General features: G+C 34.7%; 4 protein-coding genes across 6 annotated transcripts; 2 read left to right on the top strand and 2 right to left on the bottom strand.

Moving 5' to 3' along the window:
• Positions 1-7: 7 nt before the first annotated feature.
• Positions 8-4,754, top strand: LOC111299291 (glycosyltransferase BC10-like). The gene is made up of 3 exons (XM_022894381.2): positions 8-1,659; positions 1,821-2,604; positions 3,668-4,754. The coding sequence occupies exons 2-3, from the start codon at positions 2,071-2,073 to the stop codon at positions 4,304-4,306; spliced, it is 1,173 nt and encodes a 390-aa protein (XP_022750116.1). The 5' UTR covers positions 8-1,659; positions 1,821-2,070; the 3' UTR covers positions 4,307-4,754.
• A 3,182-nt stretch (positions 4,755-7,936) lies between these two features.
• Positions 7,937-14,789, bottom strand: LOC111299288 (uncharacterized). Of its 2 annotated transcripts, none has more exons than XM_022894377.2 (6): positions 14,511-14,788; positions 14,182-14,413; positions 12,525-12,924; positions 9,571-9,943; positions 8,326-8,403; positions 7,937-8,181 (listed from the first exon to the last, which is right to left on the bottom strand). In XM_022894377.2, exons 3-6 carry the CDS (start codon positions 12,908-12,910, stop codon positions 8,131-8,133), a joined length of 888 nt encoding a protein of 295 aa, XP_022750112.2. In that variant the 5' UTR covers positions 12,911-12,924; positions 14,182-14,413; positions 14,511-14,788; the 3' UTR covers positions 7,937-8,130. The 2 variants fall into 2 exon arrangements, with proteins under 2 accessions (XP_022750112.2, XP_089603413.1); XM_089747287.1 differs by lacking the exon at positions 7,937-8,181 and adding an exon at positions 8,688-8,739 and having other exon boundaries at positions 8,334-8,403; positions 14,511-14,789.
• A 1,227-nt stretch (positions 14,790-16,016) lies between these two features.
• LOC111299287 (vacuolar-processing enzyme-like) lies at positions 16,017-19,659 on the bottom strand. Its single transcript, XM_022894376.2, has 9 exons — positions 19,398-19,659; positions 19,015-19,179; positions 18,755-18,911; positions 18,514-18,599; positions 18,218-18,417; positions 17,873-17,921; positions 17,388-17,597; positions 16,493-16,699; positions 16,017-16,409 (listed from the first exon to the last, which is right to left on the bottom strand). Exons 1-9 carry the CDS (start codon positions 19,602-19,604, stop codon positions 16,227-16,229), a joined length of 1,464 nt encoding a protein of 487 aa, XP_022750111.2. The 5' UTR covers positions 19,605-19,659; the 3' UTR covers positions 16,017-16,226.
• A 2,109-nt stretch (positions 19,660-21,768) lies between these two features.
• Positions 21,769-25,731, top strand: LOC111299285 (uncharacterized). 2 transcript variants are annotated; one of them, XM_089747286.1, is made up of 4 exons: positions 21,769-22,200; positions 22,309-22,414; positions 24,041-24,184; positions 25,585-25,731. In XM_089747286.1, the coding sequence occupies exons 1-4, from the start codon at positions 21,944-21,946 to the stop codon at positions 25,714-25,716; spliced, it is 639 nt and encodes a 212-aa protein (XP_089603412.1). In that variant the 5' UTR covers positions 21,769-21,943; the 3' UTR covers positions 25,717-25,731. The 2 variants fall into 2 exon arrangements, with proteins under 2 accessions (XP_089603412.1, XP_022750109.1); XM_022894374.2 differs by lacking the exon at positions 25,585-25,731 and adding an exon at positions 24,601-24,995.
• The last annotated feature ends 4 nt before the right edge of the window (positions 25,732-25,735 follow it).

Below are 25,735 nucleotides of genomic sequence, written 5' to 3'. Positions count from 1 at the left end.
TTTTTATGAAGATAATTGAACTAGATGCAAAATCACTTATGGCTGAGATGAAACTAATAGGTGTTTGAGAATGGATTCTTTTCAGACCTGGAAAAGCTTCATGATTCTTAGTCTTCAGATAAAGAGCTGGAACTGTTGGTGCCTGGTGAGGCTGAAGTGGGCCAACTTGGAGTAGTGTCAAGAAATTTTTATCTGGTCTTCTTGATTTTTTTCAGTTCACATTCTTATTTGAAAACCACCATTCCCCAGATGCACTAATGTTCTTCCAGCAGTTGGGAGTGTTCCAATACACTTTGGAAGTCGTAAGGCTGCTCCAAATATTTGCTAGTGCATCTCATATATCAGGTAACATGAGAGGTGGGGTTTAGTTGGCAGGAAACGATATTATTTATACTTGGAACCAAACAACAGCCTTCTTACCGCTACTTTTTATCTAGGAAACGATGGACTGATTCTGAATTGGATAAATTTGTTCCCATTGGGAGTCTATGTAAGAATATTTGCGGGATACTTCACCACCACGTTGTTTCCAGCTAGCCTTCAACAGAATACGAGAGCAACTTAGGTGGAAGTGGTTTTACGTCCATGCACGTATTGGCAAGCGAGCTCATAAATGTAGCTCAAGGTGATTCGTCAATGAAACACCACCCTCCACCCTGAGTTTAAGCCGATGAAAATTCAAAACCAGCTTTGGCATTAAATGGGTAAATCTAGATCACTCCCCTTTCTGTCATTCTAATCCAGCGATAAAGAATCAAAATTCGACCATTTACTCCTTTCATGCTCGTCTAATGAGCAAGGGAAATTAATTACCAAAATTAGACCGTCTGCGTTGATTTTTGTACATCCTAGAGGCATTTATAGCTGGGGAGTTTCAGATTTTCATTGTTTGTTATTTTGGTGAGCAAGGTTTTCACAATCCCATTCGAGGAAAGAGACCCTAACAGCATGTCCATGCTTCATATCAAATCCCACCTTCAATGACATGCGGGTTTCGTACTTCTATCTGAACTTTCTGGCCCCTTTGTTTATGGCACGGCACCATTACCTCCGCAATTTTAGTCACCAACCCATTCACCTGGTTCCTTGTTTAACATATTCTTATCTGTACGAAGCCGTTTCTTCCTTTATCCATACTATCCCCCAGCATGTCAAATAGCAACCTGAAACCCCATAGGACAAGACTGTCTTTTTAACACACATTAGGCTGCCCAATATCACAAATCAAAAGAGTGGCCATATCATTTTTAAATACGTTCTACACGTGGCTGCCAACAGAAGTAAACGCCCCGACAAATGCCAACGCCGACTCGCAAAAGGAAAAGACAGCACTCCCATTACACTCCCGGTCTTCCTCGCCTGTGAAGAAAGGGACATTTTAATTAACTTTCCTCAGTTTTCACAAATCACGCTCTTAACACTACAAAATCCAAATGATAAATTTCCATTAATCTGTTACTATCGTTTCTCTCCTATACTTGTAGACTAACCAACCTTCCCCATATCTTGTTCCCTTGCCTTCACCAAACTTTTCTGTCCTCTGCCTAACCTCATTTCTTGTTTTTCCATGTTGACCTTAACAATAATCTGGGGCGCAATTCAAGCACCTAAATAGAATTATAAAGCCTCTTTATCTCTGTTTCTTTCTGCGTTTGCATGGTACGTTCACTTTCTTATACTTCTGTCCTTTTTTTAATGGAAAGATTTACATCTTTGATCTTGGCTTAGGGTTCTGATAAGAACATTGTTTATCCAATATTCTTTTACTTCATACTCTTGATTTTCACGCTGTAATAGTTTATAGTAATTTTTTTGGCCAGGTGGTATAACTTGTCAGCTCTAGATCTGTTATTCTATCATTTTTTCTGTTGCTAAGAAGGGCTGTACTTTTTGAAGTTAATTAGCTATTACGGAAACCCAGATAGTGGAAATTTTCACTGAATTAATGGGTTGCGATCAAATATGCATGAGCTTTTAGTTTACTGCTTTCGAGTGGAAAACAAAGAAGGGGGCGGGGGTTCTGGATCTGACCCCAGAAGTTGAATTCTGGTTTTGGAATTGTCTTAAAGGATGCAAACAAGAGTTGGGTCCGTTGGGTCCGTTGGGTCATTTGAGGAAGGCAAGGATCTGGTGGTTACAACAAGGACAGGCTCTAAGACTTTGCCACTAAGGGTACTTCAGCTATTTGGGTTGTTTCTTGCTCTCTGTATTGCCTTTTCGATCATTAGTATATATACAATTCGGCATTTTAGAATTTATAGTGTGGTAACTACGGTCAAGTCTAATTTTGTGCCGTGTGATGAGGAACCAAATAGTTTGGATCATTGGAGAAAACCTCCATTGAATTTGCTTCACTCAATGAGTGATAAAGAGTTATTTTGGCGGGCATCTTTTATGCCCCGAATAAAGAAGTATCCGTTTAATAGGCTTCCAAAGATTGCTTTTATGTTCTTGACCAAGGGGCCATTGCTGCTTTCTCCTCTTTGGGAGAGGTTTTTGAAGGGGCATGAAGGGCTTTATTCTGTCTATATCCATTCACTGCCATCCTTCAATCCTGAGTTTCCTCCTTCTTCAGTTTTTTACAGGAGACAAATACCAAGTCGGGTATGCTATTCAAAATGTCCATTTCATTTTATATTAGTTTTCATTTGTTTCTGTATTTTGTAAATTGTTTTAATAATATTTGTTCTTTGTCGTGTTAAGAACCCCTCCGCCCTTATTCGTCTGTAACATAGTTTATGTGTATTTTACATGCTTATGGATGTGAAGATGATTTCTTGTCTTTATTTTGCTCTTATTATGTTTAGAACTTCTCTTATGTAGATTCTATGCTAAGAATGATAATAGCATGCTTGGATGTCTTCTCAAATTTTGTTATCTGAGCATTTCTTAACTGTTGAAGAGGTTAGCATTTTTAGTAAGTGACATTCAGAAATTTGGTTTTTGGAGTTTAGACTTAGAACTGCTACCATTTATGGCCTCTTACTCTTAACCTTTTTTCCCCTTAAAATAATAGGATTTTAGCTTGTGCCTCTCCTTATCTATCTACTCAAATTCCAGTTTTGATTGGTTCTTGGTTAGCTGGATGGTTGTGATTTGGCTTGTGCAATCTATAACCTCTTTGCAAAAGAAGGGGTTGTTCTCGCATACAATGCATATAGACATACCACTGGTTGATTGCAAACGCAAACAAAATTAAGGTCATGAACACACGATAGTATTTCTCTTTGATAAACAAAATAGGAAATGGGATTGAATTGTATTTGATTGTTCAAGCTGTATGTGTCATTACCTTCAATATTTGAGATCATCTAACCCGGATTGAACCTTGCAGTTATGTTCTGTGGGTCTGTCTTGTGCTTCAAACTAAAACTCAGGTTTAAGACCCTCCCTCGCATTAAAGCACAGCATATCAGTGGTGCTTGTTGAAATGTATTAGCCCTTGTAATGTTGCACTGAATGCCTATCTTTCAGTGACACCGAATTATGTTGCAGTGGTTGCTGATTTTTTTTTTTTTTTCTTCCCATCGGTCATGACTCATGATTAATAATTTTTTGGCATTTGTTCTTCAAAAGTTCAGATATATATATATCAATGAGCAGCCCTTTGTCTCTTCTCTTTTGGGGGGTTGTGGAGTTCCTAATTTCTGTATCTGCTTCTCTACAGGTCTCTGAGTGGGGAAAGATGAGTATGTGTGATGCTGAGAGAAGACTTATTGCCAATGCCTTGCTTGACATATCCAATGAATGGTTTATCCTCCTCTCTGAATCTTGCATACCTTTATACAATTTTAGTGTCATATACCGCTACATAAAGAAATCCAAATATAGTTTCATAGGTGCATTTGACGACCCCGGGCCATTTGGTAGAGGACGTTACACTGATTATATGGCTCCTGAGGTGAATGTGACCCAGTGGCGTAAGGGGTCCCAATGGTTTGAAATTAACCGAAAGCTTGCCATCAACATAGTGGAAGATTTTACATATTACCCGAAGTTTGAAAGGTTCTGCAGACCAGCATGTTACGTTGATGAGCATTATTTCCCCACCATGTTAACAATTCAGGCATCAAATCTCTTAGCAAATAGAAGCATCACATGGGTAGACTGGTCGAGGGGTGGGGCTCATCCTGCAACATTTGGTAGAACAGATATTACAGAAGAGTTCTTCAAGAGAATATTGGAAGGTCATCAGTGTAGGTATAATGATCAACCGTCTTCAGTTTGTTTCCTTTTCGCCAGAAAATTTGCTCCAAGCAGTTTGGAGCCTTTGTTACAGATAGCACCAAAAGTTTTGGGCTTCTGACTTCTACGTGATGAAAGAATATAAACCTGCCTGTGCAAGATTTAGCTCCTGAAAGCAAAATTTGAGGTTGAGATTGGGTCCATGAGACTATGGGAGCATCCCAGGTACATTCTTTGATGTCATACACAAATGGGTGTCTTTGCTTCTTTCATTTTTATAAATTTAACCCTCCTCAGTGACATGATGTGGTTTCTTACTTTGTACAATCTCCTAATTCTTTGGAAAACTCCCAAACCATTCTGTATGTACACAAAAACGCCCCCACTTTCACATTTTTGTATTGGGTATTAGGTATTTTGGTTTCTGCAACTCTCAAAACCCCCTCTCTCTCCATATTTTTGGCCAATGAGTGAATGACTATGATTTTGAGCTTTGAATATGGCCATCATGTAAAACTTGTGACTATGATTGGTTTGGGAAAGGGAATATAATAATGTGAAATTATTTGATACATTGATATTAGAGTTTTTTAATTGATCCAAATGATAATATATATATTAATTTTTTAAAATTAATTTTTTAAATATATAAAAAATATATATTATCATTTTAATTTCGATTGTGAAATTAAAAATTTTTATTAATAGTGTAGTGAATAATTTTTTTTTTATAATTGTTATAATAATGATGATGATGTTAATAGTAGCATTTTTCTTTCAAAAGATAATACTAAAGTACAATGAGATGGCATTTCTTTGTCTTTTGCTGCCTATTAAAACATAATAAAAGGACAAGTAACTGGTCTTAATCTTACTCCTTAGGACACGTTGTTTTGTCCCTTTTCCTTTTTTTTTTTTTTAAAGAAAAAAAACTAAGGAATCCGATGCTATTACCTTTGATTTTTTGCAAGAAAAATACCATAATTGATGAGATTAAATGCAGAATAGCCCCCCACCCCTACGTACACGCAAATTTAAAGGCCAGCTTGACTAACTTGCTGACAGAAATAAGGCAAAAAATAAACCTTAAGGAAGTCGCACGTGTAATAATTAAAAAAAGTGTGTGCCCTTGCCAGCGAAGGCTTTCAGTTTCAACCCTTAAAGCAAGAGGAAGCTTCTCGAATGCATATACACCTGCCTTTCTTTCTTTGCTTGGAATTTCAAAAAATACGTGTCCTCTATGGCTCTCCACGTGTTCTCCTCTGGTTGGCCCAATCTCTGATCTGCCATGTTACGTTTCGTCTGTGGGACCCTCAATGAATCCGCGTATTTAAGTTTGTTTCGCGATAGAATCTGCGTGATTTCTTCCTCAATTTCGGCCTACGTGCCCATCACACTCTCTCCCTCCCGTCTCGTCTCTTCTATTTTAACCATCGCTACCCAAATCTTCTGCACGTGTAAACACCGGTGAATATCCAACCTCGATCTTTAGCCAAAACTTTTAAATAGCCACTGGATTCGCGAGTGTCACACACTCTCAATAACTGAGTGGTTCCACTACTCTATAGAAAATGACAAAGTATCAAATTCCAATCCCATCACAAGAAAGAACAAAGATCCGCGGCTAACGAACATTAACTACGTCAAAAACTACCGCGTTTTTGTTCGTCACGCCGTGTCATTATCAAAAAACTACTGGGGGGTAATTAATAATAAGAACAATTATTAACATTAAGGAAACCCTAAGAAGCGAGGACCCGCTAGAGTACCAGCTGTAACAATAACATTCTCCAGCCTGGAAATCCGGGCAGCTGCCCGACCTTTCCCTCTTCTTCTCTCTCTATATATTAGACCCCGCCACTACCGGAAACCCTTCATATTTTCTCGCTCTTCCAAAAAAAAAAAAGTAGTATTCTTTTTGTTTAAGAATTCCAACAACAATGGCTCTCTCCAGGACTTTTCTGATGCTTGTTGTCGTCGCTGTTTGCGCTCTCATGGGTTCGGCCATCGCTGCCGAGGCTCCAGCTCCAAGCCCCACCTCAGGAACGGCCCTGATCTCTCCATCCTTCGTCTCAGTTTTTATCGCCGCCGCTCTGGCTCTGCTTTTCAGCTCTATTCTCAGGATCTGACGATGCCACCTCCAGTTTTGGCGTCTCCTTGGTTTGGCGGCTGTGTATGGTGTTTAATGGATGCTAGGTTTTCATTTATACATATTTATATTTTGTTTTAACTTGGTTTGGAATTTTACTAGTAGTGAATCTAGAGTATATGAGAGAGAGAGAGAGAGAGGTAGTTATGTTATGTGCTGCACAGATTATTGATGGATGATGTTTGGACTTAAATTATTTCAGTGTTATTGTGGGTTCTTGTCATTTTTATTATTATAATGAGAAATCTTTTCACTTCATATATACTCCATTTGTTTCTTAGTTTCTTGCTTTTTTTGTTTTTTTGTTTAGTATTTTCTTGCGTTTTCTCTGCAGCCAAACATTAGTAGTACCAGTAGCCATATTCTTTACAGTTATGTTACATTGGACTTTTTTCATTCTACTGATTGGTCTCGCTTTGCTCTGAAGTTTGTCAGACTGTAAAGACAAATTTACCCTTCAATACGTCACAGTTTTCACTCAGTAAAAAAGCAATATATTGGAATGATGTTGGCCAGTGGGCAGCAACCACCACTCATGTAAATTGGAGAATAATTCTCCATAATTCTTTTTATATATTCACACTAAATCATGAATGGGGTCCCTTATTTTTTTATGTTAAAATAACATTAAAACACTTTACATAAGCCTAGCTGTAGCAGCCCCTTTTTTTTCTTTTTTCTTTTTTTAAATTTCTTTTCTTTTTATGCTTTATTTCAACAACAAAAAGTAAAGTCTGAATGAGGTTGGATACCAAAACTAATAGTGGTTTAATAATAACCGCACATGCTGGTTGGTGGGTCTTGTTTAGTTTTATGGGACAGATCATAAGTCAAGTACTTTGGAAAAATCAAGGTGGTTGCTTATTGAAATTTTGAAGTCAATGGCAAATGATTAAAATCCCACATGATTTTCATTGCATATTATTCTAAATGAGAATGAAAACCCACCTTCTCTCTTCAGGTTTTCACCAAGAAATTATGCTTATTTTGATATTATAATAATGTTGTTTAAGCTATTTTATTCCAATTAACTAACCATATAGTAGTATTTAATTGCCAGTTTTATCAATTTATGAACTCATGTGAGGTTAATTTGGAGATAAACTCTGTCATACGAGCAAGACGTCAACTTCTAGTTTCACCATCAATACTTTTCCAGAGAATTAGGGACGATCTTGGTACATGTCAATGTCGTGGGGAAAACTTTCAGTGTCGAATCATTGGTTGCCAGCTTCTCATTTTTTGATTTACAACTCTATAGTAAAAAATGACCAGTAAGACAAGGTGTTTCCATCCTTGAAAATAGTTTCTGATTCCATAGCATTTCTTTTTCTATCATTTCATACTATATAAGTAGAGTGTCAATTTCGAAAACTAGGTGTATATTCAAAGCTAGTGTATATTCAAAGCTAGCAGTTCTCTTTCCATTTGTCTTACAAGCTGGGAAGAAGCAAGTAAAACCAAGTTCTTAAGTTTTTGCCACATGAAAGAAATCTCGAGTAGGTGGGAAAAACAGATGGTGAAATTTTTGTTACTCAAGGTGGTATAATGGGATTCGATTTATTGGGGGAATTTACTTTAAAACAAAAGCAGAAGTTGATAGCAGATAAAATTTTGGTTTAATTTTAATTCTTTCATTCATCTCATAGATGAAAAGGTCATCATTTATACAGTTCAAACCCTTCTCTCATCCTCAACAAAAAAGACCCAACTGCAAGCTATTGAACATAATCATCATCATCATCATTGCATTACTCAAAAACAAACACCTAAACTGCTTCCAGAAAGGCTGGTTTCTATTCAGAATCAGATTCCATATTACCCATAGCCTTTAATCCCCTGGGTCTCTGCAAAAAAAAGAATACAAAGATTTCAGCTTCATATATTTATATAGTGGTTATATCTAGGAATAAGAAAAAAGATAAACAAAACAAATCCAATTAATGTAGATGAGCTATCTCAAAAACCAGATTTCTATTACTATTAGGTACCTTCTTTGAGATCTTCTTCTCCCTGACCTCATATCGATCAAGGGTTAAATCACATAGCCATGCCCCCGGACTTACCAGCTGTAAAACAAATTTCCCAGAATTACATTCAAATATATAAACATCAATATTCTTTCAAAATTTTAATATAAAAAAATAGTGCAGCAAGCTAGAAAAAAACAAAAGAAATGAATAATTTTTTTCATTTTTTTCCAATGTGGTCTGGAAGCCTGGAACTGCAATTATACAGACTAGCCCCATTGAATGATGGGTCGAGAGCAACGGGCTGCGCGTGCCCGCTTTTGTCTGTTGCTCTTCATTTATAAAATTAATTGTCATCCGTGTCTTAGATCATAACCGTACACCTGTCATACACAACACCATCCGCCTCCACCGCGGTCCTCGCGTTCAAGTCTCCTAAATATAAGATTTTTTTTGAATTACACGTTTACGTTGACCCAATTCATTTATATCATACGAAAATAACATAAAATATATAAAAATAATTTCATTTAAAATTTTAACAAATATTATACATAAATTTGTGTTTGGCATAAATAAAGTTGATATTTTAATTTTTATATTTTAAATAATTGATATGAAATAAATATAATATTAATTAACAAGTTTTATTAACTTATTTGTTGATTATTAATTATCATCAGCTTTTTAAAAAGCGAAATCAAAAAGAGCTAAAGAAATGAAAAGTAACAAGAAGCAATACAAGAAACTGTCTGCCTGAAACATTTCATTGGAAGACATCTGCCTTGTTCTTCAAATCGGGACTGTGTCACAGCCTCACAGTAACAGGCTTCCAGTGGGCCACCTAACTAACTTAGGTCATTCGAATTAATTACTCGCCCACTCTTTGACTGACACGTAAACTATTACGTTTCACTTGCTGTCGCTTTGCCCACTTTCTTAGCCCATTCCAGCGTTTTCCTTTTTGTTTTTGTTTTTCCTAGCCAAGTGGGCAAAACAATTACTAGTACTAATAAACAAGCCATTATTTATTTTTCTTTGAAGTATTTCACAAGTACTGCCCCTGGTCTATCTAAATGTTGTACCTCATCTATTTCCTTCACAAATAGTAAACTAATTTCAGTTTCAAATCAAAGCCTGCTCCAATGACTAAAGTTTGATTTTGCCCCAATTTTAAAATTTCAAAATTATGTGTTACGAAAACGATAATTCAACGAAATTAAGAATCATTGAAAAAAAAAAAAAGGAGTGAGAGATGGGGCTTACATTGAGGGTACGTTGAATAAACTTGGCTCGTTTTTTGGGTCTTTGTGGTAGCTTGGATCCTTTAATGGCCATGAAATCTTCTTCTTTCTCTTTATTCGTTAAAGCAATCACGAATTTCGGTGGCCAAACGGGTGGAGCTGCCTCACCGCTCCCGGAAGAGGAGCCCCCCTTTTTGCTATCGTGAGCCGTCTCCGAAGATGCCGCTGATTTGTTGTTGTGTTGGTTGTTATCATTGTTGTTGCTGTAGTGGTGGTGGTTGTTATTGTTATGGTTGCCACCACCTCTCTTATCGTGCGCACCCCTGTCTGGCGAAGCGAAACCCCTTACACCACCGTTGCTTTGGCTTCTCATAGCACTGGAATTCTCAGAGTTCCTGCAAAGATTAACAAGAATTTACATCGCATAATAATAATACCATGTACAAATATCTTGAAAAGAATATGGTAAAAAAATATTAAAATAATTTAAAAAATTCAAGGGATGTGAGTTTTGGAAAGTAAAAAAAAAAAAGTTAAGTTGTATATGTAGAATTACAAATATAACCTTGGAGTGATCTAGATCGGTGGGTGAAATAGAGTGGATCGAATCTGGACAAGAATTGCGTAGACAATGGGGATAGCGATTTTTTTTTTTTCTGCTTTTTGAGGGGAAGAGTGAGATTTTGGGGGTGGCTTTCAAATAGAGATTTGTTAATTCCTTTCTTTCTTCGTTTTGATGAAAAGTTCAGATATTTGAGCGAAGAGACGAGTGATTCTATTTCTATCTCGATCTAAGTTACACAGCTGGTTTTTTTCTAGACGGTTTAAGGCCGTTGGATTTAAGGCTTTTTGCCTTTCTGGCGGGTTAAGGTTACGTGTTGAAATATGGGTTGGTATGGGGGATAAAGTGGACCAGATTCCTAAATCCCAATTTGTGATCGGACGGCTGACATGGCTGGGATCAAAACACACTTTTCGTAGACACGTGGTAAGGTAACTGTACTTTCCATGTTTCCCAGGACTCCATGGGGTTAGGAAGGAAAACCAAAGTCTAGGATCAGGTGTGGTGAGGTGCACAGAATCGAGCATATCAATTGTCAAAGGTTTCGAGCAAGAGAATCACAATTAAGAAAAGAATACTAACTACAATAGCAGAAATATTAGCAGCAAAACAGATGGCAATTATTATCAAAATGAAAACAAGATCAAACACTGATTTTCATCGAATTTTATATGGAATTTAATCTAGTTTTCATCCAAGATGGAGGGTTATGTAAAAGGAGAGGACTACTTCACTATCATTTAGGCCAACCATGAAAATCAAAGAACTAAAAAACAAACAAGACCGTTCAGAAAGAAAATTTGGAAGAAAGAAAAAAGATCACAATATCTCATTACCATAAGCATGATTTTCCCATTATTGTAACTTAAAATCTGGCCAAAAATAAATAAATAAGAGAATAAAAATAAAAAAAAATTTGATTTTGACACATGAAAAATATTTTCTTAAAAATAATTATACATCTAAGATATAATAAAATTTCAAAATTTTTTGAGCAGAAATAATAAAAATAATTGTATTAAAATATTTATTTATAATGAATGAACAAATATAAATTTTTATTTAAATGAGTATGATTTTTTATATAATTATGAGTTTTATAAATAATAATTTATTTATATTAAATAATTATAATTATTTATCATATGATAATTATTTTTATTCAAACTTAATTATATAAAATATGAATAAAATTAGTACAAAAATTAATTTTATTCATCAATAATTAAAATTTTTTATTGCATCATATTTTAAACTGTCAATAAAATCTAGAAAAATTATGATTCAAACAGTACACAAAAACACATAATCTATGTATCCAACCAGAACCTCATTGAAGCAAGCACAACCTTGTTTTTTGATCATATTACCCGTTAAGATATCCTCGTGGAAAAGCAACAGCTTCCCCTATGATTCTTGTATGTCTATAAGTCTTTCTAAAGAAAATAAACACTAAATTAGCATGAACAACCTGTTTCAGTCAGACGTAAGAAAAAAAAGCCTAAACATAGAAGGCGCCTTCATAAACTCACCATCAGTTTCTCTCCTGAACCATACACTGGCAACCACCTGACCAATTGGAGAGTGCACAAATATAAGCCTCATAAAAATAATTCAGCCCTGAATGCATCAATCATATAATTTTGAAAAAAGAGAAAATTTTCTGATGATGATTCCGGATTTCGGCAAACATCTACGGCACTAAAAATAGCAAATATGAGGCTGAAATGTCACTTTAATTTATAAATATGAGACCCATACAATGCCATCACCAACTAGTCAAAAGGCCCATATGGAAATGTCCATCCAAACTTGTGTAGGTTTTAGGAGTGTCAATGGCGCTAACTGTGCAGCTTATCCATTCCAGAAACAGACCTTTCCACCACCCAGGAAAAAAAGGGAAAAGACAAGGATAATTGTCAATCAAAACCAAAAAAGACAATTAACATATTATATCCAACCTGAGAATCTTATGCCTCTGACAAAATTGAGGATCTTTGTAGCATGACAGAGAAGGGTTTCTTTTAGATCGTGGATATCAAACAGATTGAGCACTTCTGCCTCTCTGACAAATTTGAGGATCTTTACAGCAATGATTGAGAAGGTTTTCTTTTAAATCAAGTGGATGTTAGATTCTCATGCAGGTAAAACTGAAAAATCTCTACAGAAAAGGAAAAAAAAATTGTGATCCTGTTCAATCAGGAAAATATTCGTCCTCAGAAACCTTATTTCATCAAACGTTAGTGTTGTATTTTAGTCAAATAAGTCAATTAAATAGATACTTGATTTTTCAATTATTACCCCGTTTCCCCCATCTCAAGAGAGCGTATCTTACACGCGCCCAAATTCAAACAGGAAAGGTAAATAAGAGTAAATAAACTCGTAGAGAAGTGTAAAATGTGAATAAACAGTACCTGAGAACACGCTGAGGTGGCGGAGCCTCGGGAAAAGCAGGCCGTTGACGGTGGTTAAAATATCCATTCACGTGATTATTATTATTATTATTATTATTATTGCTTGGCTGATTTGAAGAGTCCTTGTTGGCCCTCACGACCCGGCGATCGACTCGAATGGTAGTTCGGTTAACCGGGCCCGACCGATTGTCTTTGACCTGGATCTTCATACACCTAAGACGCTTCCGGTTTCCCCACTGCAAAACAAAATCTGGCGATGATGCCGTTTGCTTGGCCGGATCTGAGCTGGATCTTAACAATCCCCCGTCGCCTTCGTTTCTCTCTCTGCTGTAGTTGGTGTTGATGTTATTACCATTGTTATTGGCCGTCGTTGAGTCCTTTTCCATCCTTTTCCGCCCACCTGTCCCATCGTGAGAGTAAAAAGTTTAAAAATTAAAAATACAATTCTGGTTTAAATGGGTTCAACTCAGAATTAAAGTAGAAGCGCCGAAAGAATAAAAGAGGAAGAGAAATGAGAATTTGGATGTGGCTTCTCTTCAAAACTTTCACGCAATTTCACACAAAAGTTGTCGCAGCTTATCACGAAGAACATGTGCATCGGACGGCTAGGAATTTCAAGCTTTGAAAAAAACTGAGGAAAGCAAGCGGCTTAAGCGTGAAGAAAAGCTGAAGATGGGAAGGACAAGCATCGGACGGTCCGTGAGAAAAAAAAAAAAGGATGATAACGGAAAGTCAGCAATTGAAATTGAGCGATTTTTATAAGATAATGAATGGATAAACGAGGCAAAACGGAGATGATGAGAATTTTAGGTTGGGGTTGAGAAAATTCAGACGAGAAATAGCCGCACTGATTTGAAAATTACTTAAGTTTTCGAAGAGGAACATAGTTGTTATTTGGAAAAAACAGAGCAAGCGAAGCTGTCTTTTGGTTTCGAAACAAAAACAAGAAAAAAAAAAAAAAAAGGAAACCAACTCACTTCATTACAAGTTTCGAGGTTTTCTTTTTCTCTTAGTTTCTCGGTAACCAAACAGAAAGTCATGAGTAAGCAGAGACAAGATGACAAGGAAATGATAGACATGAAAAGAAAATTCAACAAAATGGGCAAAACATCACAGAAAAAGAAGAAAAAACGTTTCTCAGTGGAGATTTAAGGATACGAAAATTAAAGACAGACAGAATTAGCGAAACAAGGGAAATTCTTAGCGGAAAAGGTCAAGTTCTTCGTTCAACTGTTTGAAAACAGCCATTGAAAGATTAGGAAGAAACTTGCAAGGAACATAGAAAACAAAACAAAACAACTAACATTGACAAAGTGAAATTAAAATCTGAAAATACGGACTCCTAAGGCTTTCCAGAGAGATGAACCGGAGGTCGCTAGAGAAGGAAAATCTTCCATTCTCGAAAAAAAAAAAAACTCTGTCAAAGAAACCTTTGATTCTCAATCAAATCCAACTAGAGAAAACCGATTACTAAAACAATGAGCGTGCTATAAAAAATCAAAAAGAAAGAAGAAGGAGCTGGAGAGAAGAAAAAATATAAGGGTGATTTTAAAGCTTGGTGTATAAATGGCGGGTCAATCATCTTTAGGTAGATTTGGAATCGGTGCTCAAGATAGTCAGATTCCTGATCTTATAGGTGAGATGATGACCCTCATACCTGAATTTCTCAGGCACTGCTGTTACAACTTTGCTTCTTCTAGTCCTTTGTTGTAAACACAAATCTAGTTTGGATTTTCAACGAAATAATGACATTTGAAGCCAATTCTTCCGACTCTCATGCGATGCAAGGGTTCTCTTCTTTTGATATGTCAGCAATTGATCTGCCTATTTGCAGATGAATACAGTCAAAATTTTCTTCAGAAAGTAGCTCTGCTATCTTCAAAATGTATCTGTAAAACAAAAAAATGGAACAAAAGGAAAATCATTTCTAAAGAATGAATCGCACATGTCGTTGCTGCAAATCTCTTGAACTTGAACTTTGTTTACCTTTTTTTCTTACAGATTCATAAAACTTCAACAAAACAAAACAAATTCTCAGATTCTTCTCTCCTCCTCTCTCTGTCTCGCTCGCTTGGTTTAGAATTTAGATCCTTATTCCTCAACATTTAGTCATCAAATTACCATCAGTTTTCAGTTTTTCCTCGGGAATTCTGGTTCTCGAGAAAGAAGAAGAAAGTAGAAGCAAATTAGCAGAGAAGAAGAAGAAAATAAAAAACAAACAAAGAGTAACAAAGATGCTGTTTGTTCTTCTGATAAAACGAAATGGTCTCTCTCCCTTTCAAACCCAATTTTTATACCTCCTCTCACCCTCCGTTACAGCGAAGAGGTTCAGCACCGAGATTTCCTAACCGTTTATCATTAATCATACGGCTCCTATCGCCTTCTCTTAGGACCGTCAACTCCGTCTATCAATAATTCCCGTTACGGGATTTTTATGCGCCGTGCTACTCGTCCTTTTAACTCACGGCGTTAATAGATCTAGCGGAATCTTTAAACAACGCGGAAATAAAAAAATTAAAAAAAAAATGATTCTAAATTAAAAACTTTTTTTTAATTTATCTTTTTCATATATTTTATAATTTTGTTTTGTTTTCATTTTCTCAATACCGGGTGAGGTAGTGCTTAGCACAACAAGTTAACTATGGTTGGTTAAAAACTCTGGTGAACTAACCATTATTGTATTAAGCCGGTTTCCTAAGTCTCATCATTTAGGAAAATTAGGTAATTGTAGGCTGATTTATTGGTTACAGGGTAATTGTGCCTTTCCACGTTTGCATATTTGGTTATAGGCTAATTGTGCTTTTCCACCTTTAATTATCTCGAGATTTCGGCTAGAATGTTAAATTTTTAGTTTTAATAATAGTTTAAATTATGATAATTTAACTATAAAAAATAGATAAATTTTATATATCATTAATCAATTAAATAATGTCATTTTATTATTAATATATTAAAATATTTAAAAATTTAAAAAAATTTAAAAATCTCTATATTTATCTTATTTATATTTATTTTTAAATTCACTCATAATGTGGTAATATTTTAGAATTCACTTACAATGCAATATTCTATAATTTACTAATAAAATTTACATATCAAATATAAATTATTAATTTATTTATTTTTAATATAATCAAAATTATTAATCAAACAATTTCAAATTTAATTCAATTGATTTATATAATTATTTTTAAAAAATAATATTCCGAAAATCAAATCTTCCATCCATAATCCTTTCTTCATTTCCACCCAATGATTGTGACTCCCATAGAGCCACGATAATAGACGAAAACATAGGCCAAAACGGCAGTTTCCCATTTCTCATCAGCTTTCAGAAATGATTACAAAGACCAAAGATGTTTCCACCACCTTTGTCTTGATAGGAAACCACAACGTATGTTTCCACCTATGTCTTTATAGGAAACCACGAAGATGTTTCCAACCTTGTTTCTAAAACTTACGAGTATTGTCTTATTCAACACATGGAAAAGGTTCATATAATCATATATACCAGACTTTCTTTTTTGATAGAATCATATATACATACACTTCATCCGAAGAATAATTACTTAAGAAGCTAGTAAGAGTTTCTCCTAACAATCATCAAATGCAGCATTCAGGCAAATATGTATAAAGGAAAACACAATATGAAATACAACATAATCCAAGTTTTGGCCAATACATTTGCCCATTCTGCTATATTTATGCACTGAACCCTTTCTGAATAGAGCTCCAATGACCAGAAGGAATGCTGACACAAGCTTGTGCTGATGCCTCGGCCATCTGTTCGGTCTGAATTCCAGCATTGCAGACATTTGCAAGGGAACGCATGTGTTTCATCCCATACTGGGCTAGCGATCCACAATGTGTCTCAAAAGTTCTCACCTGCGTAGATGAACAGAGCATCTTTATAAGTAGCAAGACAAAACAAAGCAATGAAAGAGAGACTGAGAATCAAGAATATTAACCATTTTCTTTAGGCATTTCCAGTCATCAACAAGAGGTTGCCCAGCTGGTCGAACAGTGTTAAGAACTTCAGGGCCTCTTTCAATTCCAAATAAGAGCTTGCCAATGAGTTTCATGCTGTGGTCTACATGCATTCTATGAGACATTGCTTCAACAAACTGCTTTTGGGCTTCAACCTTCCTAATAGAGCCATCAGGTGCCTTGCGATACTGCAAAGTAGATTGGGAGAAAGCTAGAGTAAGATGAGCACTAAAACTAGCAAAATGGCTGCTTTCAAATGTATGGAACAAGTATCAAATTTTACATTCATTCACAATGAGAGAATTATAAAACGAAAGAGAAGCCTGTATTGACAGCAAGGGTTCCTCTCAAATTCTATCAAAGCATCAGCTCTAGATATGATCTGCTAAAAAACTACGTCCTTATATACTTTCTAGAGTTGCATTCCTCTTGCATTTTCCTCCAAAATAGGTATATACACAACACATAACTCTCGGCTCCTGCCTTTCTACAACCCATAAGATTTCACAATGTCTATCTAACATTCAATTGCCAATCCAAGAAGTCACATTCTTTTCACTTTCAATATTCCATTTACACTACTAATTCGAGTCCTTCCTCATAGCTTGGTATCACAACTCACAAGAACAGGGTAAGGAAATACTTCCATAATCATCAAATACCAATTATCTTGTCTAAACGCACATTTAATGAATTCTGATAAACGTTTCATCAATTGCCAATTACAGAGACAGCTAACTCCCAAATATAAAATTAATGTCCATTTCCAAATGTCTCGTATAGGTATTGATGCCTCATTATAATTAAAAAATTCACGGGAACAAACAATTCTTATGTTCAATATTATATATAATTAAAAAGACATAAGAAACAAACCTTATCCCAAAAATGGACAAGATCAGCATCACGCTGGTTAACAGATGTTGTAGGTAGCTGCAAGGAGTTCTCGTCAACAAATGTGAAGTTATCATTTGCGGGATTTGTACCCAGGTATGTGAAGAGATTGTCCTTGCTAAGCCCTACATCACCATATTGCATGACATGAGAGCCATATGCAGAATTACCATTGATAGTCCTCTTTTTCACCTGCAAAAGCCAGCAAAATGAAATTGTGTAACAGATCTCAACAGCAAAACTAGAAGATTTTTAGAACATTATGGTACTAAATAAACGAGTCATTGGCACTTGAATTTGATTTCAAAGGAATTTAGACCTCCCACTGTCTGGATATAGTTTCATATTTCTTAGATCTAGACAGTAATAAATAACTACTATAGGCAAAATTAAATTGAAGTCTTAATTTTTGTTTTGCCAGAAAAGAAAGGAAAAAGTACATGCAAAACACTGTTTAAAAACCTTACAAGTTCATATTGCTGGTGCAAAGTCTCTGTACGCAAATCATGTATGTCACTGCTCAACAGAAAGAGAATATTTAAATTTCATATCAAGAGATGTAATACAACATAAAATAAAAGTAGATTCAAATTTTCCACTTTGCTCCCGATTTTTCATGCTTGTCTACTAATTGTTAAATTCAACAAGGTGGAGCCATGAAATCAATTGAAGATGTTAATTTTTATACAACTTTCTAAAATCTGGAGAAAGCAGATCTAGGCAATCAGTTTCAACTTCAAAACAATTGCAGATTCAATGTTCCCAAGGGTATATGAAAAGGACTTATACTATGACAATGCTTGAATTCCTACCTGTCCTCCATCCAAGCAACACTGTACAAGTCTCCCAAGCAGGTTTCATACTCTGGGGGAGGACTTGGGTTGTCTCCAGGACAATAGGTTCCCCAGCTACTCTCTTCTGCATTAGATGCTGTGGTAGCATAAATATTCAAACCCTCAGGAAGAAGACCCTCAAAGATACTTCCTGACTCACAAGCTTCAAGATAGAATACCTACAAAGTTAAATGTAAACAATAAATTAAAATGGCACTAAAGTAATAAGTAAAGCATCCAGAAACTGACAGTTACTAAAACAAACAACATTTTACCAAGCTTTTATAGGTCCCTGAAGCATGCTTTTTCTTTAAAACGTCAATCAGGTCATCAGCATAAAGATAAGGATAGGTAGGCATCCCTGGATTAACAAAAATGAATCATTAGCAGCTTTATAAAATAGTATAACTATTAAGTTTCAAGCTGAAAACCATACTAGAATCAATTATAAGATATAAATCTAAGTGGTGAAGCTGAAAGCCATATGAAAGTAGCCGCAAATGAGATACTACTAACCAAGCACTCCAGGACCCCCATGGTCAGTGTAGTATATGAAGATATAATCATTGGGACCGCTATCCACAACCTTTCCGCTACCCCCGGTGAGAGCAGTTTTGTTTCCGAGGATAGCAGCCAAAAAGTTGTTGACAGTAACATCTTCTCCAGTATAATCCTGCACAAGAAAACCAATTAGGCAAACGGTGACAGTCAGAAACTATACAATTAACAATCTTTTAAAAAAAAAAAAAAACAATGATCAGGAAAAAATAACAGACCTTTGGAAGTCCCTTATAAACATCATCTCCATTAGGACTGTTAATGATGATTCCAGGCCTGGGGTTTTCTTCATTGAAAGCGATATCATCGTACATGAAGACAATGATATTTTCCTCTTTCAGACCACCCTTTATTAGGAGTTGATAAGCATGACAAACATCAGACTGAAACAAATATAAATATCTTTAGCAAAAATAAGACCCATTAATCAATTCTCAAACAACCAATAAATTCAGCATAAAATCCCAAAAAAAAAAAAAATCTTTAACTTTGTCAACAAATTAGACTCTTTTGAAGTGGAGTGGCCATTTAAAATGATCATAAATATTTTCAAAGATCACGTCAAAGAGAAATTTTTTAAATTTGGGCTAGAATTTATGACCTGATGCCTGTAATTCCAATATCCATTAGATCCAGCAATCAGGACCGCCCATCTCGTGCCCTCAACTTCAGCATCGTCGCTCCGGTGGAAGAACCTAGAAGCTTCCGACGATAACCGAAGGACGTCTCTGGTGGCATCTCTACCAGCGGAGACGATTCCAGCTACCGATAACAGGAGAAGAATCACACCGGCCACGAGACGGATCATGATTTGGCCAATCTTTGATCAATTAGAATCAGAAAACAAAACTGATTTTGATGTTAATGCAAGACGCTACAGCTTAGATATATAAATTTAGATATATGTGGCGGGCCCCAAAGCTATTTACTTTTTGAAAATACAAATGCGTGATTGCATCTACGACGTCGACGTTAAGACCTGACAGTCGTTAACGGCTGTGATGAGGTTGATGAAAATTTTTGGTGGTAGCCCAGTTGAATTTCGTGGGCTTTTGCAGGAACCCACCATCAATTACGTAATTGTGTCCTATTGGGCATTGGGCGGTTATTTCCCGGAAAAAGAACTTGCAGAAAATCTAAAGGATTAGAAAAACTATTGAGAATTTGTTTTCCCACTGATTTGTCCGGATTGGGGAATCCGGAAATTAATGGCACGGACTTGAATTAATGGTGACATAAAAAAAAAAAAAACTCTTTGAAATTAAGATAGATTAAATGTTTAATTTAATACTAAATATTTTATATATTATTTTAGTCTAAATCCATAGCAAGGAAAAGGAGATTGAAAGAGGTGAAAGCTAATTTGTTCGAATAAAATCATTGTTGATGAACAGTAGTTAGAGGCGGAAGAACGGTGGTTTTACGTCGCATTCTGGATTATTAATGGGAGATTTTCAATCTCTATCCGAATAAAAATTTAAATTTTTTATTGAATATAAATAAAATTTATATTTCTATCACATAATTTTCGATTATCACATTTTTCGAGTTAATTTCATTTGTTTTTTATATCTTTTTTTTTCATTTTAAAATATATAAAATTATTATAAATTAATAACATTTAATTTTTATTTGAATAAAAAAATATATTTAATCATAAAATAAGCATCTAAATTGAATATTTAATCATTAAAATTTTGTTCAATTGATTGATTAATATAATTATTTTTAAAAAATTATATCAATAAATTTAAATTTTAAATTCTAATCTTATATCTTCAAATTATGATTTTTTATATAAAAAAACACTTTACTTTTTTATACTTTAAAATGTCAAATTTTAAAATCATTTACATTTCATTTTCTTGCAATTTACAAATTGGACAACAAACCTTTGTATCATTGGGGAATGTAGTGTGCGCTTAAGGAACTGAAAATTATTTTGGTACAAAGTTGATCGTATAAACTAATAAAAGTTTAGTGATTGATTGTTTGATGTTGGCTGTCATTGTCATGAAACTTCTATTGCTATTGTTTACTAACTCATCAAGCAAGCTTTAATACCAGTACAAGTACTTGTATCAAACAAGGAGGAAGTTCCAAATTGAGCCAAGGGGAGTTTCCCTGATAATAATTCCAAAAAAAAAAAAAAAAGGAAGAGATCATTTTCAATGTCTTGGTTGCAACAGCTAGCTTCTTTAATCATGTACACAATTTTATTTCTATCGATAGTGAACATGTTTGTGATGTAACGTTAATTTGCATTAAGATATTGAGATTTAAATTTTAAATTTATTAAATATTAATTTTTAAAAAGTAATAATATAAATTAATTAAATTCAAATTCACATGTCTTAGAGTCTTAATTGAATTCTTAATTTGAAAAAATAATTTGTTATGTAAATAGGTAAGGTATAGGATGAGTAAAATATTTCTCATTCTTATTATTAGTTGTTTATATTATATTTATTTTCATATCTATACCTAATAAGTGTTTTAAATTTATTTTTATTTTTATTTTTGTTGATATTTAATGGATATAGATATTACTCATATTCATAGCTTAAAAAAAAATAAAAACTAATTTTTGAAAAAAATTTTATTTTTATTTTATATATTTAGATAATTTATATATATATTTAATAAAAATATATTAAGTTTAATTAATTTAAAATAATAATTTATGTTATTTAATAAAAAATTTATTTATTAAATATATAAAAAAATATATATGATAGGAGTACGAGTACTGTATTACTTGTTTTTATTATTGTACTTAATAAAAATTTAAAATTATATATATTTATCTTTATATCTATAATATAATACATTTTTATTTATATTTTGATAAAAAATCAAAGTAAGATTAATATATTTACAAAAAAATTTTCCAAAATCGGCCCATAACTTTTCTCGTATATTCTTCGTTTGGGCTGCACCCATATATTCAGACAAAAAATGGCGCAGTAGTTGAATTTGGCCCAGCACAAGGAAACGCCTCAACTCTCCCACCACAGAAACAAAACCCCCCTACCCCTCACGTCTCAAACGACCGTACATCGCTGAAAGCTATGCCGGCGAACTTCTCACTCTCCATTTAAAGTCTTATAAAGTAAAGTTTGGGATTTTTATTTTTGAGATTTTTTGATGGAGAAAGGAGAGAGCATATTGGAAGCGATCTACGAAGACGACGATTTAGGAGATGGCGAAGACGTTGAGATGCTTGACGTTGAAGGAGAGGTTGTGGATGATAACTTAGCAAATGGTTGGGAAAAACCCGGCGTTGCAGATGTTAACGGTGAAAATCAAGGGCCCCAGAGTAAAAACAAAAAGCGCAGAGCAAAAAAGAGGAAGAATAAGAAAAAAAGGGGTGGTTCGGGACCTGAAGCTTTGGATATAAACAAGTAATTTTCTGTGAAAATTAATTTGTTTTGCATCAATAAATAAATATGAATACTTGTTTTTGGGTTAAGTTTGGTCTTTGAAACTTTGTTAAACCTGGGTTTTTGCAGGTTTGTGTTAGATACTTGTAGACGGTTAAAAGAGAGGAAGTCATACATGGTGTACACTGCTGTGGGATGTTTAGGGGTTTCTGCATTAAGTGATCTTGTTAAAGAGGTACTTTTAATTTTATCAATTTCAAGCTTTTTATTTATTTTATTTAATTATTCTTGTGCATAGTGTAAAATTTAATGCTGGGATCATCATAAATAAGTTGTTTAATTTATAAATATTACTAGCAGAAAGTAATTTGTGAATGAAGGTCTTTTTGTGATGTTTGAAAACTGTTTAGATTATAATATCGTGTTCTTCTGAAATTCTGTATGATATATAAGTAGATATAGCCGTGTTAGTATTGCCTGTTCCACTATGCTCGGGCAAGCTTGCTTGAGTTTTGTCCATGTCACATTCTCTAGTTGGGATAATGGTCTTTTAATAACTTCTCTTTCAAAAGTTAGTAAGTTTGTCACTTGGTAGCATTTCTGCCCTATACCTTGTTGAGCTGTTTTTGGTAATTTCAGTCTTGCCTGTTGTTTTTATCTTATTGTGTACCTACAATTTCTGAGTGATCCGAGCTTTCCTCTTTTAAATTGGCCTCTATTTTTTTCTGAATAAGATCCATACTGTTAGAAATAAATCTCTGTTGTTAGTGAACGAGAACAATATTCATTTCGTTCTTAAAGGAAAGGTGAGAATTTGGGTTGTACTTCATTTTTAGCCTGCCTAGACTGACAGTCTTGGCTGCTCTCTGTAAAATCCATTCCATTCTTAACATCTGATGATCTACATTGTTTTCCCTACCATTGCAGATTTTTCTTGCAGATGCCATTTGCTATACTTCAAATCCTTTGCTCTGAGCTGAGATGAAAATTCATAGGTTCCTTTTGATATAGGTTGTTGCCATTTTTCTTTCTTCAACATGCACCACTCAGTGGTGATGCAAAATAATTTATCTAGTCGATTCATATCAAAAGCCAACTATAACAATGGTTATGTGAATATGTACCCTTTTATAAGAATGAAATCTTTTTTAAATTGAATATACCATCAAGCTCGCTGGTATATTTGTTGTTTGCGGGGAAGTGGTCAAGAGGGGGATTTGTGAATATATACCTTTTTATTTTAAATTTTTAAGAATTTCAAACAAATAAAGTTGAGGAGTCGTATGAACTCAAAATAAATGCTATAAGTATCAATTGCATCATTGGGTGATAAATGTTGAACAATCATTTGTATCCCATTGCAACTGATCAGAAGTGCAAACTTAATTACAACAGAATGCTTGACTTCTTGGAAGAAATGTTTGGCTGTGCATTCAAGTGAAAATTACATAGAACAAAATAAGAGTTAAATAGTGAACTTTTTGTCTGATTTAGAGATAACTTTCTTTTTCCTTGGTTTGGTGTCTTATGGAGTGATTCATTTTTTGGTACCTCATAAGATGTGATGTGTACCTTTGCTACAATTGCTTGAGATGTATACCGGAATAATTGGTAGAAATTCATGAGTTATTTTTTCCTTTTACATCTGTTGCAAATCTACTTATTTTGTTTTATGTTCAGCAATTGCTTGAAGTTATAATGATGCTTTTTATAGTTAAGCATTGATCTAGCAATATTCTTATCATCTGCTATTGTGCTAACCCCCATTTCCCATGCTCTTTCCTTCATTGATTTTCTTTCCACACCTAAGAGTTTTTGCATTGTTCCTATGGGGATGCATTATGAAACTTAAAGTTTTCAGGTGGATGCAATTCAATCTTGTGGAGGTCAGATGACTGCTGATGGCAGACGTTGTCGGACAGGTGGTGGCATATTATGGAATATCATGAAAGTACAAGAACCAGCTGCTTATCGAGAAATAATGAAAAAATCCAAGGACTTTGAGGTATGTACTCACAGGCACATCAAGTGCTGCTCTTCTCCTTTTGGACAGCTGAATATATACATGTGTGCATGAGAGCTTTCAAATTCATCTATCAATTGGATGTCTAAATAATGTCATTAGGAGTCAGTTGCCTGGTTGTTTGAACGCGCTGCATATATGGAATCTATTATCTTAGATTAATGCCCAATATTCCTATTACAGTTTTGTAGCTTTTGGTAGTTTGGCTGTGTAATCCAATTGCAACAGTGATAAGTTCCTTTTTTGTTAAAATTTAGTATGATTCAAGCAACCCTTTTTTTTTTTCTCAATATAATAGCCTTTGAGCTCAGTATGATTCAGCTGGTGTATGCTTTTTGTTCTTAAAATATTAATCTAGAGTACTTGCCCAAATCCTAATGGTATTTATAATTTTGCAGAAGCAATTTAAGCAACAAAATATCAGACAACCACCATCACAGAACAAAGAGAACTCTTCTCAAGAAACTGCCTGTACACTGACTAATGGAACTTCAACTAGTGTTCCAGAAGATTCTCAACTAATTCCTCAAAACCTGCAGGAACAGTTCAGTGCCGAAGGAACACGCAAATCTGTTCATGATAGGATTAGGGTTCCTGTTTCATATGAAGACCTTCTAGGAGAGGATCCAAAAGATGATTAATGTGATCATTAAAAAAATTGAAATTTTCTTGGCATCGATTTTGCATGCATAGATTTGTTGATACAACAGATTTTATATCATTGGGAAAGGCTACAGATGAGATCATTTTTCCACAGTTAATGCGAGAATTATTAGTTGTTCTTGAATCAAAATTCCATTTAAGAAGTAGAGAACTTTATTATTATCTGTAGCCAAGGCCCTTTTTCGTTGGTCTAGCCCCCATCATAAGTGTAAGAAAACAAAACACAGGTTGATGTCCATCTATAAGCTTAGAGATGTCATGTTTTCCGTTTGTCTGTTGATATATGCGCTGAGACAGTGCCTGGTGGTATTTGCAAAATCAAAACAAGACGATAAGTACTTTAGAATTTGGATCTATCATCGTTTAAGGAATCAATTTTTTTTCCCAGCGTTTTGCATCGGTAGTTTGGATATCCCGGACATCTTTTCAGATGACCAAACTTCATCTAGAATGCCGACTTTAATTTCTATAACATTATTATATCAGTTAACGGAAATATATTTGTAATCAAAAGAAATTTTTTGTATTGATGATAAGGAGGATTGCTTTAGGTAAAGTTAGAATAATCCATCATAAAATCAAAAACAATGTATTAGGATTAAGCATGTTAGAATGATGCAAAACTCCATCAACATTCATGAAATTGGCATGCATCAAATCAATGGGATATAAGCAAAAATATGCACACCCTTATGTGGACTGCGGTTAATTTGCTGCAGGCTGCAACCAACAGTTGGATCCAAGGTTTTTGCAGCCGGTGCTCCTGGACATGCCTTTTCTGGTATGCCTGTGTAAGTACAGGATCAAGGAAAGTTCATTACATGCTCCTGAAGTCGCTTGCGACATGTTAAGAAAGTTCGCATTGATTGA

This window comes from Durio zibethinus, chromosome 18 (genome assembly GCF_047325235.1).
Source record: "Durio zibethinus cultivar Kanyao isolate XHJ-2024 chromosome 18, ASM4732523v1, whole genome shotgun sequence".
NCBI lineage: Eukaryota > Viridiplantae > Streptophyta > Magnoliopsida > Malvales > Malvaceae > Durio > Durio zibethinus.
The sequence above is the reverse complement of the archived record's forward strand: the minus strand, read 5'-3'. Positions and strand labels throughout refer to the sequence as shown.